Source organism: Lynx canadensis, chromosome D1 (genome assembly GCF_007474595.2).
Source record: "Lynx canadensis isolate LIC74 chromosome D1, mLynCan4.pri.v2, whole genome shotgun sequence".
Taxonomy (NCBI): Eukaryota; Metazoa; Chordata; class Mammalia; order Carnivora; family Felidae; genus Lynx; species Lynx canadensis.
Genome location: NC_044312.2, coordinates 64,963,662 through 64,981,061, shown reverse-complemented (window position 1 = coordinate 64,981,061; position 17,400 = coordinate 64,963,662). Strand labels below are relative to the sequence as shown.

The window sequence follows — 17,400 nt, the reverse complement described above, 5'->3', positions numbered from 1 at the left end:
GAATTGCATTACTGATCATGCATGGATTCCTAGGCATTGCAATGAGAAGCAATGCAGTTTCAGCAGTTTGGCACTGTTTGAACATTCTTGGAAATGCTGACCATGGCTAGTATGTAGGAGAAATGCTACTTTTTTCATCAGATATGCTAGAACCTGGTATCACAGCAATAAGCTGTGAAGTCAACTGGAGTATGAATGGATCCCTTGATTCCTCAAGGAGGACTGAGTGAAGCTTTTTGGGGTTAAGTCTGGCTATTGTTAGCAATTCTGTGGGTGTTGGGAGGTGAAATGGTCTTGCCATCCAGGATGGGCCAGGTAGAACCAAGCAAGATGCCAATCCCCTGCTGAAGGCCTTGTCTCATACTCCCTGCCTCAGGGGAACAGGAAGACTCAGTTTACCTGTTCAACTACTCTTGTCCAGAGCAAGTATCCAGTAAGAGCCCACACCTGCTTCCCTCAAGGGTCCACAGTTCAGTGGACCATGTTCTCCGCAGGAGCCAGATCCTTGCTAGAGACCCCTCTGTACCAGCCTCCCAAGACTTCCCTGGCCCACCACAGCCAAAGTCCTAAAGCAATCCTCTCTCAGGACTCCAGCAGAGCCCAGGGCCTCTCTTGCACCCAAGCAGCCTATAGGCTCAGGAGAGCAGATAGGTTGGGGTTGATTAAAGGGAACCACATTCAGGTTTCAACATCCCTAGAATCCTTTGCTCTCCAAAGCTACTTAGAGTTTTCACAGGGGCTCTAGTTTAGGCTGATGGAGGCAGACAGGACTGTGGCACTTATGGACCCACAGAAGGCAGAGGATCAGATTTTCTCTGGTTCCCTCTCAGCTTCCTACCCCCTCCCTCCACAGTAGAAAGAGGGTAAGCAGAAGCTGGAGATGTACTTTCGTAATGGCCTCCTTCCCATGCAGTGGTTTGGATGGTTTCTCAGGTGAGAATGTGTGACACAGAGTAGGGGATGCAAATTATTCTAAAGAAATAGAAATGTAGACATTTGTGTCTACACACACCTGTTCACCACGGAATGATGTATTAGCACAAAATTGGAAACTCACGTGTCCAACACTAAAAAATTGTTTAAAAAAGTAAGTTTGGCTACGTAATAAAAACTTATGAACCTATTCAAAATAAGGTTTTTGAAGATTTAATGACATGGACATTATTTTACAATGTTTAAAAATTATTTTATAAAATTCAGTTAAACTTTCAAAACACAAAGTTGACCGTAGGTTCAAAGAACTAAGATACCCCACATGACTTTTGGGAGGACCTGTAAGCAGGTACATAGGAGCAGGACAACAATCTGTTTCGTGGCTGTTATTGCTACCTTATTTTACCTCTGGGCTGCTGTATCCTTTGAAGCACGATACTCCATACACGCCCCGAGTCCAGCTGTAGGCTGACAGTTCAACGCTTGGAGCTTGCTTCGGATTCTGTGTCTCCTTCTCTCTCTGACCCTCCCCCACTCATGCTCTTTCTCTCAAAAATAAACATTAAAAAAAAAAAGGGGGGCCAAAATAGAGTCTCTTACACAAGCCCATTTAGCATATGCTAGTCACCAAACCAAGACTCAGTTATAGTTTTCACCTTTCCTGGAAACAGACTTCAAAACTGAAGCACCTGGTCAGCACTAGTGAGGTAATCCGACAGATCCCTGCCATCTCCTAAAGGAAAGTGACCTTGCCACAACCAATCTAATGCTTGCTAATATAACTTCGTTGTTCTCACCTCCTTCTGCCTATAAAAGTCTTTCATTTTGTACAGCCCCTCAGAGCTCCCTTCTATCTGCTAGATGGGATGCTGCCCAATTTCTGAATCACCGAATAAAGCAAACAAGATCTTTAAAACTTACTCAGTTGAAACTTTTTTCCTCTCCCATCCCTGACTTTATTTATTTTTAGCAATCTCTACACCCAACGTGGGGCTTGAACTCACAAGCCCGAAATCAAGAGTTGCATGCTCTTCTGACTGAGCCAGCCAGGCATCCCTTTGAATTCTGCTTTTTAACAAGAGTAAACACACAAGTCCAAAATGGCAAGATGAATGCTAAGATGTAATCATGGTACAGGAGCACCTTCCAAGAGGAGGTTTTCGGTTTAGACCAAAACCTAAAGGAAGAGCAGAAGTGAGCCAAAGGGGCATATATTTTAGGCAGAGGGCAGAGCAAATGCAGAGGAAGCACGATACTCCATATGAGACCCTCCCAGCTATGGAGGTGGAAGATCAGTCAAGGCCATGATGAGCTTTACAGGCTGTAGTAAGAAGTGTGAACTTTATCCTGGGCTGTGAGGGGAATAGATCAAAGAGAGTGAAGAGGAACTGTTTTTCTCTACACTTACTACTCACATCAAACAATTCTGCAACCAGATGTGCAGGTAATTTTCCCACACCAAGCAATTCCCAGATATCAACTGAGTGTCCTACAGTTTAACTCAATTCTGACACTATGATAGAAGATAGGATTCAGTAGGCAGGGAGGGTAAGATTAGGGCCTGAGGTCCCTGGGTGGGGGAAAAACACCTATTTTGGAATGATGCTGGGCGTGTCTGACCTCAAGAGGCATTAAGGTTCCTCTTAAGGATGTAACAGACCCCCCCCCCCCAAGCCCCCGCCTCAGATTTCCCCTCTGGAATTTGACAAAAGACCTAAGTATGGTCACAGATAACCCCTCACACAGTGGAAAGGAGCCAATCAGGAATGGACAACCCAGCACCTGGAACTATCACGCCAATAAGGGTAGAACCTGAAAAGGTACAAGGGGGAAGGGATGGGGGTGGGCTGACCAGAACCTTGTAAAACAAGGACCCTTGCCTATAGTCCTGGGGCATTTATTTGTGAATGTCCCCTCTGTAAAGAGAGCTTTTCTACTATTCTTCCTTTCTAATCTTATATGCTAATAAACTTGTCTGCTGCTCATTTTGTGCCCACCTCTTCATTCTTGGAAGCTGCAAGACAATGAATCCCAGGTATTGTGGTAAAAAAATATCCTGCAGTAACACTACAAATACCTGTAGACAGTATCAGATTCCAAGGTTAGGGGCTCAGTACTACAAGACTGCCTTCCCCTGCCCCTTCAGATACACGTCACAAGTCCAGGTTGTCACCTGTGCTTCTGACACACCAGATATAAATTGGACCTCCTTCTTGGGTTTGAGCAATTTACTGCAGCACCTCACAGAATTCAGGAAAACAGTTTACTTACCATTACCGATTTACTAAAAAACATTAAAGGATTCGAAAGAAACAGCCAGATGAAAATATACACAGGGTGAGGTCTGGAAGGGTCTAAAGGACAGGAGCTTCTGTTTCTGAAGACTGGGGGTATACTACCTTCCTGGCATGTAATTGTTCCTAGATACATTCTTATTCACCAACCCAGAAACTCTCCAAACTCTGTTGGACAGAAGCGCCACTACATAGCCATGACTGATTAAATCATTGGCCATTGGTGATTAATTCAATTGGTGACTTTCAGCCCCTCTCCTCTCCCCCCAAGCTGAAAATTCCAAACTCAAATCACTTCATTAACATAAACTCGGTGTGGTTGAAAGGGTCTGGTTAGGAATAACAAAAGACTCTTTACACCATTTATAGCTCTCATCACTTAAACAAATTCCAAAGGGTTTAAAAGCTGTGTTTCAGGAACCTGGATGAAAAGCCAAATATGTGTTTCTGTATTTTTGGTACAGTATCACAGAGGGCAAGACTGAAGGCAGAATAGTAATGAACTAGTTGAAGCATGGAGGGGAGAATCAAGGATTCCTCCAAGTTTCTGGTTTTGACAACAGAATACCTGATGTGTCATCACCTGAGAAGGGAAATTCAGGTGTTGTGGAGGAGGAAGAGACAATCAGTTCAATATTGAACATGTTGAATTTAAGATGCTTCTGAGACACCCAGGGGAAATCTAGTATTCATTTACCTAGTCTGCAATCAGCTCTGAATATGGGCCAGAGCTAGAGCTGAAGACTGGGCACCTTTAACAAACTGGCAATAATCGCAGTCAAAGGCTTCTATGAGACCTTCCCAGCACAGTGTGTAGACTGTGAGAAGGACCCAGGATGGAAGCCTGGGGAATGACACCTTAAGGGAGGGTCAGAGGAGGAAGGATGAAGCAGAAGCACAGAAAAGGGGAACAGGAGAAAATAAGAGAACTGTGGTGTCTTAGAACTTACGCGACACATCCGATCTCACTGAGACCCTTTCTGAAATGTTTCTAGCACATGCACAACCACACACAAAGAGAATGTGTGAACACACATTCACAGTAAAAACAAACTTGTGCACACATTAGCACAGGCTGTAAGGAAAAAAGAGTTCCAGTATCATTCATTTTCTGTCAACCTAGGCATAGGGTATTTCTTTCCCTACAAACACCTCCCTAGCCAAGAGTCAGCAACGGAAGAGCCACATGGTTGACACGGTCTTTGAGCCTTTGGCAGTTTTCTGTGCCTACAGTGCAATTTCCCTCTCCTTTTTCAGTCTGTTGCTTCTTCATTCTTCAAGTCCAGCTTGGATCTTACTTCCTAGATGGAAGACTTCCATGACCTCCAATGCCTCGTGACTCCCAATGCAATCATCTCTTTACTTGTCTGCCCCTCCAAAAGGTTCTAAGCAGGATTCTTGCTTAGCACCTCGCTGCCATTTGGTATTATATGAATAAATGAGTAACTTCATTAACTCCATTGAGTAAATTCTTCAATCTTTCCTTAAAAGATTTGGTGCAGCCCCATAGTTGATCAAATAAGTCACAATTACTTAGTTACATTTAAGACCTCACCATTTGGTCTGCTAAAGAACAAAATTCACCTGAGCAAATCTGAAGATCTAATTAACTTTGGTAAACAATTCATAAATTGGGCAACATCCCATCTACCAAGCAGAGATGCTCCCAGGAGTTGTACAAAATGGAAGGTCTCATAGGAAAGGGGGAGGGCAAGTTACTGGCAAGGTTTTTATCATGCAGACTACCTCACTAGTGTTGGTCAGAAAATTTCATAGTTGGCTGTTAAAAGGTGACATTCCTGGGATAGGCTGAAACTAATTAAATCTTGGGGGGGCAAATGACTTCACTTTGGGCTTTTAAAACAGGTCCCAACCTATCCCTCTAACCTTAATTCTGGACACATCTCCACATGCTGTAAGCTTCCACCACTCTGGAGTAGCCAGCTTTTCCATATACTATCCCTTCAATCATCTTTATAAAATACCAGGTAACGTCTTAGATTCCCATATCTCACCATTCAAGTTCAACCAGTCTCCAAGCCCTCCTGAGTCTGCCTCTTAACATCCTCTTCAATCACAGTCTTGTCGCCACCCTTGTTGCCACTGTCGTGTCCTCTGAACAGTCACAGTGGCCCCGATTCACCTTCCTGTCTTCTGCTTCTCTCCCTTAGCAGGGGATCTTCCTGAAATGCCTGATTAAATTATGCAGCCTCCTCCTCCCCCAAATTCTAGGATAATGTCCAACCTCCATAGTCTTGAGGGCTCTTATGGTCTGCCCCCAGAATATGCCTCCTTGGTTTTTGAACAGGTGTTTGCGTGTTTCCTTTGCCCCGTTTTTCCTTTCCCAAGTTCCTCGTAAAAAAGACTAGCCCAGGTATTTATGTCCTGGGTAGAATCTTCCCAGACTCCCTAGGACAGACCTGGTCAACCTTTGTAATATGCTCCTGTAATGTTTCATTTTTGCCATATTATCTTAATGAGTCACTAAACTGTGAAGCAGAGGGCTACAGAGAAAAAAAAGAAAAATCCAGACCTGAATTAAAATCCCATTTCTTCACTTCCTAATTGTGTAGCCTACCTCGAGTAACATACTCCACTTCTCTGAACCCCAGCTTGTTCTGTGATATGAAGAGAAGACTGACCGAAACAGAACAGGTGCTCATTGAGGGCTAGATCCACACTCATTTTCTATTTTGCAACTACTTACTCTTCTGTTTTCTCCATCAAAATGTGAACTCCTTAATGCCAGTAGCATGGAGTGCACACTTACTGACCTAGTGCTAGCACACTATTTGGCAAATACTAAACACTTAATGCTTAATTGAGTAAACAATATAGAGCAAATGGTATTAGCGTACACGGGGTTACTATCCACTATCAGTGTCGACATACATTCAGAGACTCATTGCCATTTGGCATCAGTCTGCCCATTGGATTAGATGCTCCAGAGGCTCAGTGTGCCTGAGGATGCATTCCTGTGGGATCTATCTGTTCCTAAGAGCAAGATGTCCCCGGGCTCAGGATACTTTATTTAGGGTTAGGCCATCCATTGATAAGGACTCTCCAAAGGTCAGGATGTTCATTGAAGCCCATCAGGGGAGGTACAGGAATATGCCATTTATGTCTAAGAAGCTAATGCTATCAAACCAACCATCAGAATGAAGCTCATGGACACTGGGTAACTGGTGTTGCCCAGCTTCTGCAGGGAAGAGGGAGTAAGTGAGAAATGGAGAGGTGGTGGGGCCATCACTTTAGTAGGGCTAGTTGGTTGCATAGTTTGTTGGATTGATTGGAAGGACTAATCAGTTTGGGTGGCTAAGGTCTGTGGAATGTTTGGACAGGATTTGGGGGATAAAGAAGATGGATTAGTATTTGAAGGTTGCAGTCTGGGAAACGTTTTGAACTCGCTAGCGGGGTTCTTTGGAAAGTTGTTTGAGGAGTAGGGGAAGGGAGACTTCTGCTAAAGATTGTTGAAGAGCGCTGAACAGGGAACCTCTTGTGATAGGATGGCCGGGTGGGGTGGGGTGGGTAACTCGCCAGTTGCAGAGCATTATCTTCACTGGTGTAGGCTTGTTCCATTTTTGCTTAGACTGTACAAGTCCCATCTTAGCCGTAACTTCTTCACTGTTCCCCATGGCTTGTTGCTGCTTCTCCCAGTCATGGGATCCTCAGAACTGCTGGGAATCACTGCTCCCACTCCCCACTCAGTATGGAATGGTAATGTGAGGGGGGCAGGTGGTAAAAAAATCCTCCGTGTGCGCTGAACCAAGGCATGTCAGGCCATGGTCTCCCATGCGTTCTGCTTCATTTCCTGGGCCTCTTATGGTTCTAATTCAGGTTACTTGCAGTTCTCACTTGGACCACTCCAGCTACCTTTCTGATGACCGATGGCATCATCCTGAAAGGCACTCCTGCTTCTTTCAGAAACTTTTTTGCAGTCTCCCTTAGCTATTCTGGTGGTGACAAGCCCTCACCAACCATCTCTTGCTAGCTGCCCTTTGCACAGACCCGCCACACCATGTCTCTTCACTGTGTCCAGGCCAGTCTATCTCTGCCTCGTTCAGCTTATTCTCACCCCAGGGACAGCTGTGGTCATCCTTTAAGCTCCATTCCAGGGTTCTAGGTTTACCTCGTCGGTGAAAATCTTCTCCAGTGACTCTTCTGGGCTTCTGCAGCAGTTTATACTCTCAATTCCACGAGGGATGCTTTTGGCTGCCCTTGGCTTGAAGACCGCATGCCTCCTGAGAGATGGTATTTCTTTTGTCCCCTGTCCTCTACTTCTCAGGAGGGTCAAAGCTACCAGGCTCTGGGCAGCCTCGAAGGAAAGAGGAAGGATTAGATTCTGCATTCTGACCCTATAGTATGCACTGTCTTCTGAGACTAGTCTTTTTCATTCAATGTTTTAAGATGTCCTGCTTACAGCTGCATGACAATTTTCTGTGTCCATATTTCAGGTGTATCTCACACATAAAATATAGGTGGGATTTGTTTTAAAATTCAATCTTTTTTTCCTCTCATTAGTTTAACCCTTTTTACATTTAGTGTGGTTACTATATTTGGATGTATATCTGCCATCTTTACTTGCTTTACCCAGTTTTCCCATGCTTTCTCAATTAAAAAAAACTCTTTCCTTTTTCTTATTCTATTATTTCCCATCATTTTCATTTGGAGATTATTTCCAGTGAGTAACCCTGGAATTTTATCATGCATATTTAAAAAAACTGAAGTTGGTATTAACCACCCACCCCAAAAATAGAACACAAACACTCTGAACTCTGATCAACCCTCTTCCCATTGTGCATGCTATTTTTAACCTCACAATTTGGCCTAACTATTGTCATTTCATGCCTACGTGTAAAAATGTATCATTACTATTCATAGCTTATGACCCCCAGAACTTGTCACATGTCTCAGAAACAGAATTACAATCTGGGCCTTTTTGATACCCACTTGCTTTCATTTACCTTTCCACTCCAACATGTAACATAACCCTAAGTCCCTGAATAATGACCCATTTCTTCTCAACCTAAGGTATTTCGCAGTGGCCAGGCAGAACACTCCAGCAATCAGATGAAAGGGCTGTTTGAAGTCTACAAAATCCCTGGGAAATATCATCTAGTCTTTGCTTAGATTCAGCCATTGGCAGAGCCCAACACAGCCCGATGGTGCTCTCAAGTCACACATAGTACCGAAGCAGTTTGCGGTTTGGGGGACATCTCTTTAAATTTAAGCTATAGATCCTAAACTTGCCTCCCCGAACCATAGTGGCAAATAGCTCCATTCTACTATTCAAGTAGTTTATGACCCTGACCACACTCTTTACTCTTTCAGTTCAGATCAAGCATTCAATTCTCTTAATTATTTTCCCTGCATGGATTCTCCTTTTCACTTCCTGTGGAAACCCCACATGATCCATCAAAAAATGGTTCAGAGTATTGCCAGTGGACACCTTTCCAGACTGAAAGCCAAAAGAAAAATTTGGTAAAATGCAGTTAATCCTCAGAAGACTTTCTTCCCACCAGCATGTACTCATGGGTCCCAGGACTGAGATTTGTACCCACTCCTTTGTTCCTCTCCACTCACCCACCAACACATGCTCTAGGTCCTCCTAATTGTGCATAGGGCAACACTTTGTACTGTCATTCATGTGAGGCACTATGGAAGAGAAGTGACAAAAATGTTTTTTTGAAGGTCCAGTTTGCTCTAATCATAGGCAAAAGAGCGGGAAGAAAGTACCTCTGTGAAACCACTGTGCAAAGGCTGTCTGGTCTGGGGGCAGGTCAAAAGTGGCTTGGACTTGGGTTATGGGTGCAACTACTGATGGCGAGTCACCAACACACAACCAACTTCTACCCAAGTATTCACTTCCTGGTTTTTGCATGAGCTCTCCCTCCACCCAGCAGTAAACTCATATAAGATGGATTCATTTACAAAAGGTAGGCTATGTTTATTTAGAGTCACAAGCAGTTGACTGACTCAGTGTGACTCAAACCACAAGGAAACCATCCTACAACACTCCATTCTGAGTCCTGGGGTGGCCCAGATTGGCAGGAGTGCTGCTTGGGGCCCATTCACAGGTTTACAAGTTTCTCATTGAGGGCAATCTGTGACTGCGTGAGATTGGCCAGGTAGGTCACCATCAGCAGGTCCTGGAAGAGGAAGAAGCCACAGTAAGAGAGGGGTTGGGCAGAAAGGGAGAAGAAAGTCTGGGGTTGGCCAGCTCCATGGTGAACACTGGGTAGAGGGCAGTCCTGGACACATAACAGCTCAGAAGAGGTTGAACAAGACTCAAAGGTGGAAGATAAGAATGAAATGTTTGAGAACGCTTTCTCTTCTTTACTGATACACTTATAAAAGTGGGGTGCTTTAGCCAAGATCTGGGGTAAGATATGGGGGGCGGGAAGTCTGTGAACCCAGATGGGGAAAATAAGAAATTGCATTTTCGTTAACCTCTGAATTTAGCATTTCTTTTGACCATGAATCTAGATAGCAAGTCACAGTAGTATCAGCAGTTCCTGAGACAATGGAATCAAAGAAGAGAAGGCAGAAGACCTCCCCAAACACATGTACCACCTCTTCCTTCCTCCCAACCTGGACTGCAAGGGGCCAACGGCAAAGCCCTTTCTCCTCTGTTCCCCTCTAGGTCATCTCCCTTCACATTTGTGTGCATGAGCTGAGGTGGGGGAAGACACAAGCTCCCAGAAGCCCAGGGATGGCACTTACATTGATGTTGCTATTGAGCATGGTCTCAAAGTCATCAGGAACAATCTTGGGTACTTGGTTAACCAGACTCATCAAGAAGCGGCCCACAGTATTGTCAGCGGACACCTTTCCAGACTAAGCACCAAACAAAGATTCAGTGAGGCACAGTTAATTCTCACCACCAGGGACTGTCACTTCACCAGTACACCTCTCAGAGATCTCAGAGTGGAGATCTATGCCCTCCTCCTTTCTCGCCTTCCCCCTCCTCACCAGCACATCCTCTGCATACTGCAACACTGTGCTCAGGGCATCCTGGATGCGAGCCGATGCCCCTCCTACTTGCTGCAAGTCACTTGAAAGTCCGATCACCCGGTTGGGGCTAAAACAGGTCTTCATGATCAGGTCAACTGTGGGAACAGGTTGGGGGATAGAAGAGGCACAGACATTTCAGTCATTCCATCAAGGAAGAGACTATCTCTAATCATTCTGCTAACTTTCCCACTTCCCTCTGGATACAGCCAACTTCTCTGAAACCCTGCTCTGCTCTTAGCTGCTTCTCTTCCTCCTGCTAGAGCTTAATCACTGGTTTTGGTCTTATATGAATGGCCATGTAGCCTCTGGTGCTGATAATTTCCCATTCTAATTGCACAAATAATTCCTGGAAGTTCGTTTATAATGGAGAACGATTGTGACTTTAATCATCACAGACTTTAGATCAACGGTTCCTCTTCAACCTACCCAAAGCCCTCCATTCTTTTTTTTTTTTTTTAAATTTTTTTTTTTCAACGTTTATTTATTTTTGGGACAGAGAGAAACAGAGCATGAACGGGGGAGGGGCAGAGAGAGAGGGAGACACAGAATCGGAAACAGGCTCCAGGCTCTGAGCCATCAGCCCAGAGCCTGACGCGGGGCTCGAACTCACGGACCGCGAGATCGTGACCTGGCTGAAGTCGGACGCTTAACCGACTGCGCCACCCAGGCGCCCCCCAAAGCCCTCCATTCTTGTTAGAGAGCAGCTACCCTGTGCCCTGAAAAGTGTCAGACCTCAAAAGAGGGTATGGGAAGGTTACTCACCTCCAATGCGTTCAGTGTCATAATACGCGTATTTCACGGTCAGAGGTGTGAACATCACCCCCATGGTCCTCCCAGGGACACCCATTAAAGTGCTGGGGAGAGAGAAGTCAAGGTAAGTAAATAGCCTTGGGAGAGGGCTTCCATGTCTAGTCCAGGCTGGGAAAGCAGTCATACCAAGGTTATGGGTTCCAAGGTTCTGAGACAAGGCTGAAACCACCTGAACCTGAGGTCTCATGGGAGCAAGTCACATTTTTCCTTCAGCTCACTTCACACACAATGAAGCCTGGCCTGCGAGAGGGGACTCAGCCTGCAGATCTGACTTGGTCCCTTCAGATGAATGTTTCACTCACTGCAATATCAGTGATGAAACAGGATGCTGCATTTCCCTGTGGAGCTGGCTGCCCAGATATCCACCCATAGGTCTTCTATGAGACTGTGCCCTTCATTAGCACTGAAAAAAGCAAATTGACTCCAGCCCACCAAGACTAGATTAGGTGCTTTAAGAAATCTCACTAAAGGTGACTGCCTTTACTATGTCAACTATGTATTTTCACCTGGACCAAAGTCTGTTACATTATGTCACACACAGAAAGTGCACCAAATCAAACAGCGTAAGAGATACACTAAGAAATGCCTTCATTCTAACCAGAAAAGATAATCCTTCCAACTCTCCCAGCAGCCCCTTCTTCAGCATGCCTCCCCTGTCAACAGGAATTTTAACTGCCTGCAAGCTCAACGTGTCAATGCTATAATGTTACTGTCACCAAAACTGTACTCGACCCTGGGGTAATAGATGTAGTCACAAAGGACAGCCATCCTTTAATCTGTATGACTCTGAGTCCTGTGTATCCAGGAATAATGATTAACAAAGGGTTACTCAGAAAAGCAGTGAACATGACCAAAAGCAGTGAGGATCAGCTATAGGAACCGTGAAGAGTTAGCTTATAGAAACGATGACGGGAAAAACATGACAGTTTGCTCAAATACCTAAAGGTCTGTCATCTGAAATTGGTTAAGAGAAATAAGTAGAAATCTGGGGTACAACTGGTATCAGCAAGTGGATACTTGAGGGACAAATTTTGTTTCAGAGTAAAACCCTTCTAACGATAACTGTTGAGAGGGAGGGATGGATTTCCTTATGAGGCAATGAGTTATATACTGAAGGATTAAACCTGCTTGGGGTGGAGGTGGGTGTCATCCAGGCATGGTAGGAACCAGACAGCCTTTTATGGCCTTGTGCCCCAAGACACCGGTCACCTGACATAGGCCTTGATGCTCATGCGGCCATTCTGGAGGCTCGTGTCCACGGTGAGGTGAATGGGGTTGGGGGCTTCCCGGCTATAGTACTCATGGATCAGCACAGAATGCTCTGTAATGTCATGGCCTGTAGCATACCTGGAAAATGAAACATAGTTGTGGATTCAAGTCTACATGTAACATTAATAGCAAACGCAAGGGTAAAATGGGTGTCTCTAGGTAGCGTTACCTCCAGTGCAACCTAAATGCAAAAAGACTACACTGAAAACTGTATTAACTCAAATCAAAGGCTGACTCAGAGCTCTTGAAACATTACAAGTCATCAGCAAGGCAAAAATACTTGGCTCAGTAAAAGCTACAATTCAAAGTAAATATTCTTGGCCTCATGAGATTAGAACTGCCAGCAAGACACATTAAATTCACAGATCCCTGAAGTAATACACTTTCAATACTCTGTCTCCAAAAGGGAGTAGAATAACTAGCCTGGTAGCAAAAAACCTTGGCAATCACCAACACTTTCCATTCCCCCAAATGCAACTTACCAGCCCAGAATGAGCTCATTTGGAGAGACTTTCTTGTGTAATTCATACATGTTCTTAGCGAATTCCATGTCAACAGCCACCTTAGAAGAAAAGCAGAAAAGGAAGCTAAGAAGCTAGAAGCCCATAGAAAAAAATGGATGAAAAGGACCAGAGCCCACCCCAGCAGACAAGAGGCCCAGGAAGTATATACCCATAGAAAGAAGGTTCTTTGGGGGCGCCTGGGTGGCGCAGTCGGTTAAGCGTCCGACTTCAGCCAGGTCACGATCTCGCGGTCCGTGAGTTCGAGCCCCGCGTCAGGCTCTGGGCTGATGGCTCAGAGCCTGGAGCCTGTTTCCGATTCTGTGTCTCCCTCTCTCTCTGCCCCTCCCCCGTTCATGCTCTGTCTCTGTCTCAAAAATAAATAAACGTTAAAAAAAAAAAAAAATTTAAGAAGGTTCTTTGTTGAACTTTTAGTTATAGAAGCACAACGTATTGTGCAGGAGAAGCCTTAAGGAGAGCCTAGCAAACGAACAGTTATAGACCACACAGTGGCAGCTCAAGCTCCCACTCACCTCATCTTCTGACTCGTTGTGTGGCACTGAAAAGCAGTTAGTGACCTCCACTGAATGCTTGTCAACGGTGCCTGTGAGAGAGAATTGTCCACATGTTACAAGACCCTAGGGCACTCGGCAGCCTCCGACCACTTTCCAAATGCTTTCAGAGGCCTCCTCAAAGTCAATGAACAAATTGAATTCGTAAATTCTAAGTTAGCCATATGCATCAGTGGGACCAGGATTCTCCAGAGAGCTGAAGCTCTGAAGCGAGCTCTCTTTGCTTTAGCCATCAACATATGGGGTCTATTCTTCCTTCACAAGGTCTTCTTCTGCTTATCTGTTCCATCCTGCTACCAGTCCTACTCCAGGTCTTTTTTCTATGACCTTCATTTTCAGCCTCTAGATTTTCTCCCTATAATTCAATCTGCAGAACTACCTGGAAAATTCTAATAATGTCTACACAGGGCACCCATACAGTAGCCTAGTCCCAAAGCACAGTGTTAGGGAGCTTCACCTGTACCTCCCTTCAGTCATCTAGTCCCATGGTCATAACCTTAGCCCCATCACCATCCAGAAACCTTCTACCTGTGAACCTTAAACATCAGTATCAGTCTTTTACCACAAACTCCTATTCTAGTTTTGATACCCTTACTCCCATTACGTTTGTTTCTTGACCTAAGACTGCTGGTCCCTTGGGTTCTCCATTTTTTTCTAATCTACTGGCACTGTCCATACCAGGCTTCAAGCCCTGCCCTCTATACTAGTGACCACAATGCTGTCCACACCTATGTCTGTTTAATTCCACTTCACTATGGTTTTTGCTCCCTTAGGTGAAACTATGTCCGCAAACCCAGTGGGTAAATACTTTTTCTCTTATTTGACCTCTCATCAGCATTCAACAGACTCGACCATTTCAGACTTCTGAAGCAGTTTTGAGTCTTCTATATTTCCATGCTGCTATGATAACCTTCTATTAGAGCATTTATCATATTGTATTCTAATTATTTGAATGAGTAGATCTTCATCTTGAATTGAAGGTTAGAGTAGATGTTGTTTTATCAAACTTTGAATTACAAATATTTAAAACAATTTTATGGTACTTAAAAGATACCACTGACTTCTTTCAGCCAAATTAAATGTTTCATGAATTAATGTCTGAGAAAATATATAAGCTCCTAGTAAGAAGAGTCTGTTTCATTTTTCAGTAAGTACTATCCCTGTAACACCTAGCATTGTACCATGGTCCCAGTCCAGAAGAGAATCTTAAGATGTAGATTACAGGTCACTAAATAAGGTCACTATAGTATCTGGGGTACTTAATACTCTTCCTCAGTGGAGAACTGTTTCTTTAGTTAAATAGCTCATGCATGTGAGTTTGGAAAATTTGGCAGTGCAGCTGAAAGAGTAGTCTTTGTCAAGTGCCAAGTTAATGTTGCAAAAATCATTTGTTACAGAAGCTCAAAGCAGGACATAGTTACAGAAAGCTATTATACTTTGGGAAGTTAGGAGTGGGGGTGAGGGTGGCGGTATGGGATGAAGGACTGATACTTAATTAACACTTTTCCTGGGAACCTGGAAGATGAGAGGAACTTGGAACAAATGAGGGAGATCAGGGAAGGCACTTGTGGCAAAGAGAATACAAAGTCTTGGTTTCAGAAAAACTTTGGCAATGTTTGGAAGATAATGGATCAATTGAAGTTCCTGTAAAATGCTAAACCTTCAAAAATAAGTAAAGGGAGACTATGTTTGTGTGTTGCAGGGGTAGAGCCCTGATGTGGAGGATGGCAACTAATGGCTGTTTTGTAGCTCATGTGTCCCAGCAGTTAGATGCTCCGGACAGAACTAGACTTTAGGTAATTTGTCCCCCCGCCCTGCCCCGGACAGAACTAGACTTTAGGTAATTTGTTCCAAGGCACATGGTTAATATTTGGTGCAATCTACCTACAATCTTGTCTTCTTTGCAATACACCAATTGTCTTCTATGGTGGAAGAACTATTACATGTCACAAAAGTATCTAAAATTGGGGACAAAGATGGAATGAAAATGAATTTGATGGGATCAGCAGTACCCAGAGAAAGAGGCATATTATCAGTAATCTCTCTCTAGTGCTTCTCCATTTTACAAATTACTTTAACATATTAGGGAGACTACTGGACAGAAGATCAGCCTTAGCTCTGGAAAATAGTATGGAGGTTCCTCAAAAAGTTAAAAACTACCCTATGACCCAGCAACTGTGCTACTAGGTATTTATCCAAAGGATACAGGTGTGCTCTTTCAAAGGGGCACATGTACCCCAATGTTTATAGCAGCACTATCAACAATAGCCAAAGTATGGAAACAGCCCAAATGTCCATCGATGGATGAATGGATAAAGAAGATGTATACACACACACACACCCCTATATACGTACAATGGAGTATTACCCAGCAATCAAAAAGAATCAAATCTTACCATTTGCAAGTACATGGATGGAACTGGAGGGTATTATGCTAAGTGAAATTAGTCAGAGGAAGACAAATATCACATGACTTCACTCATATCAGGACTTTAAGATACAAAAGAGATGAACATAAATGAAGGGAAGCAAAAATAATATAACATCAGGGAGGGAAACAAAACATATGAGACTCTTAAATATGGCAGACAAACAGAGGGTTACTGGAGGGGTTGCGGGAGGGAGGATGAGCTAAATGGGTAAGGGGCATTAAGGAATCTACTCCTGTAATCATTGTTGCACTATATGCTAACTTGGATGTAAATTAAAAAGATAAATAAAAATAAACAAATAAATTAAAAAGATCAGGCTTAAACGTTTAGGAAAAGAGAGGATTATTGAAGCCCTAAACAAGTTTCTGACAAACCGGTTTACTTGTTCAAAGGGATGTCTTTTTACAGATCTCCCCACTCCTTTCTCAAGTGGTTAAAAATGTCTTTGTAAACACCTAGAAAATAAAGAAATTTAGTCCGTAGGAAAGGGGGGAAAACGTGGTCATTGGGTTTAGGGAGTCAAATGTTTCTGACTTCCTACTCAGCATCTGAACTCATTTTTGGTCACACTTGGCCTGAAATGCTATTGGGCAGATTAAAAAAATGTAAATCATTCCGCATACGGTTTTTCTTCAATAACTAACTACTGCTTACGTATTTTATGCCACCCGAAGTGACAGAAATGTGGCAGGGAAGTTCAAGTTCCTTAAGGAGGTAAGTCGCGGCAGGAAGGTGGCATGGAAGAATAGGTAAGAGGTCAATGGGGATGGGAAGGGAGGGGAACAAGAGAAGAAGGAGATGGGAGGAAGAAGATTCAGACGATTGTGTCTGACCACTCACCTAGCAGGGTGCCGATAACTCGGGCAGCGCCCTCGTTGCGTCGCTCGTAGCTGTCCACGATGGAGGCCAAAATGACCGGGTGCAGCCGGACCACACGGCCGCCGGGGAAGGGGCCTGGAAGAGCAGGACCGGGCAGTGACTGCGCAGGGGTCTGCGCTGGGGCCGGCGCTGAGGCCGAGGTCGGGCCCGGAGCCGTGGTCGTAGCCGCTGCAGCCGCCGCGTCTGAGGATGAGGCTGGAGCCGGCGTTGGAGCCGGAACCGGCGCTGGAGCCGGAGACGGGGCTGGCGCTGAGGCTGGGGTTGGGGACGGAACTGGGACCGAGGGTGGGGCCGCGGCTGGAGCTGCGGCTGGAGCTGGAGTGGCGGCAGACGCACTCGCCGGTGCTGCCGGTGTGGCCATCTTGTCGAGAAAGAAGAAACCAGGAACGGAAGGGAGTGAGTTGAAGAATATTAGGGGCACGATAGGCTGAATATGCACCACGTGAACCAGATCTTTGTGTCTATTGGTCACTGATGATGTTTCTCACGGCACTACAATTTCCTGCTGAGTTTGTGCTCTTTAATTTCTGTCCCATGAGCACTCAGTGAGAGGCGAGCTAAATAGTTCCGAGCAAACTTGGGACCCCTGCTGAGAAAGGGAAACAGCTCAGTCTGCACAGCTGCAGCCAGATGGACCCAGAGAGCGGAGAATGGGTTGTAATTCCTGTTTTCAGACTTCAAAAAGGCAGTGAATTAA

The 17,400-nt window shown here is 44.6% G+C and overlaps 1 protein-coding gene across 1 annotated transcript; it reads right to left on the bottom strand.

The window, feature by feature from the left end:
- Positions 1 to 9,149: 9,149 nt before the first annotated feature.
- Positions 9,150 to 17,092, bottom strand: EIF3F (eukaryotic translation initiation factor 3 subunit F). Its single transcript, XM_030331835.1, has 8 exons — positions 16,665 to 17,092; positions 13,354 to 13,424; positions 12,803 to 12,882; positions 12,261 to 12,398; positions 11,004 to 11,095; positions 10,200 to 10,336; positions 9,951 to 10,064; positions 9,150 to 9,376 (listed from the first exon to the last, which is right to left on the bottom strand). Exons 1-8 carry the CDS (start codon positions 17,062 to 17,064, stop codon positions 9,299 to 9,301), a joined length of 1,110 nt encoding a protein of 369 aa, XP_030187695.1. The 5' UTR covers positions 17,065 to 17,092; the 3' UTR covers positions 9,150 to 9,298.
- Between the last annotated feature and the right edge of the window lie 308 nt (positions 17,093 to 17,400).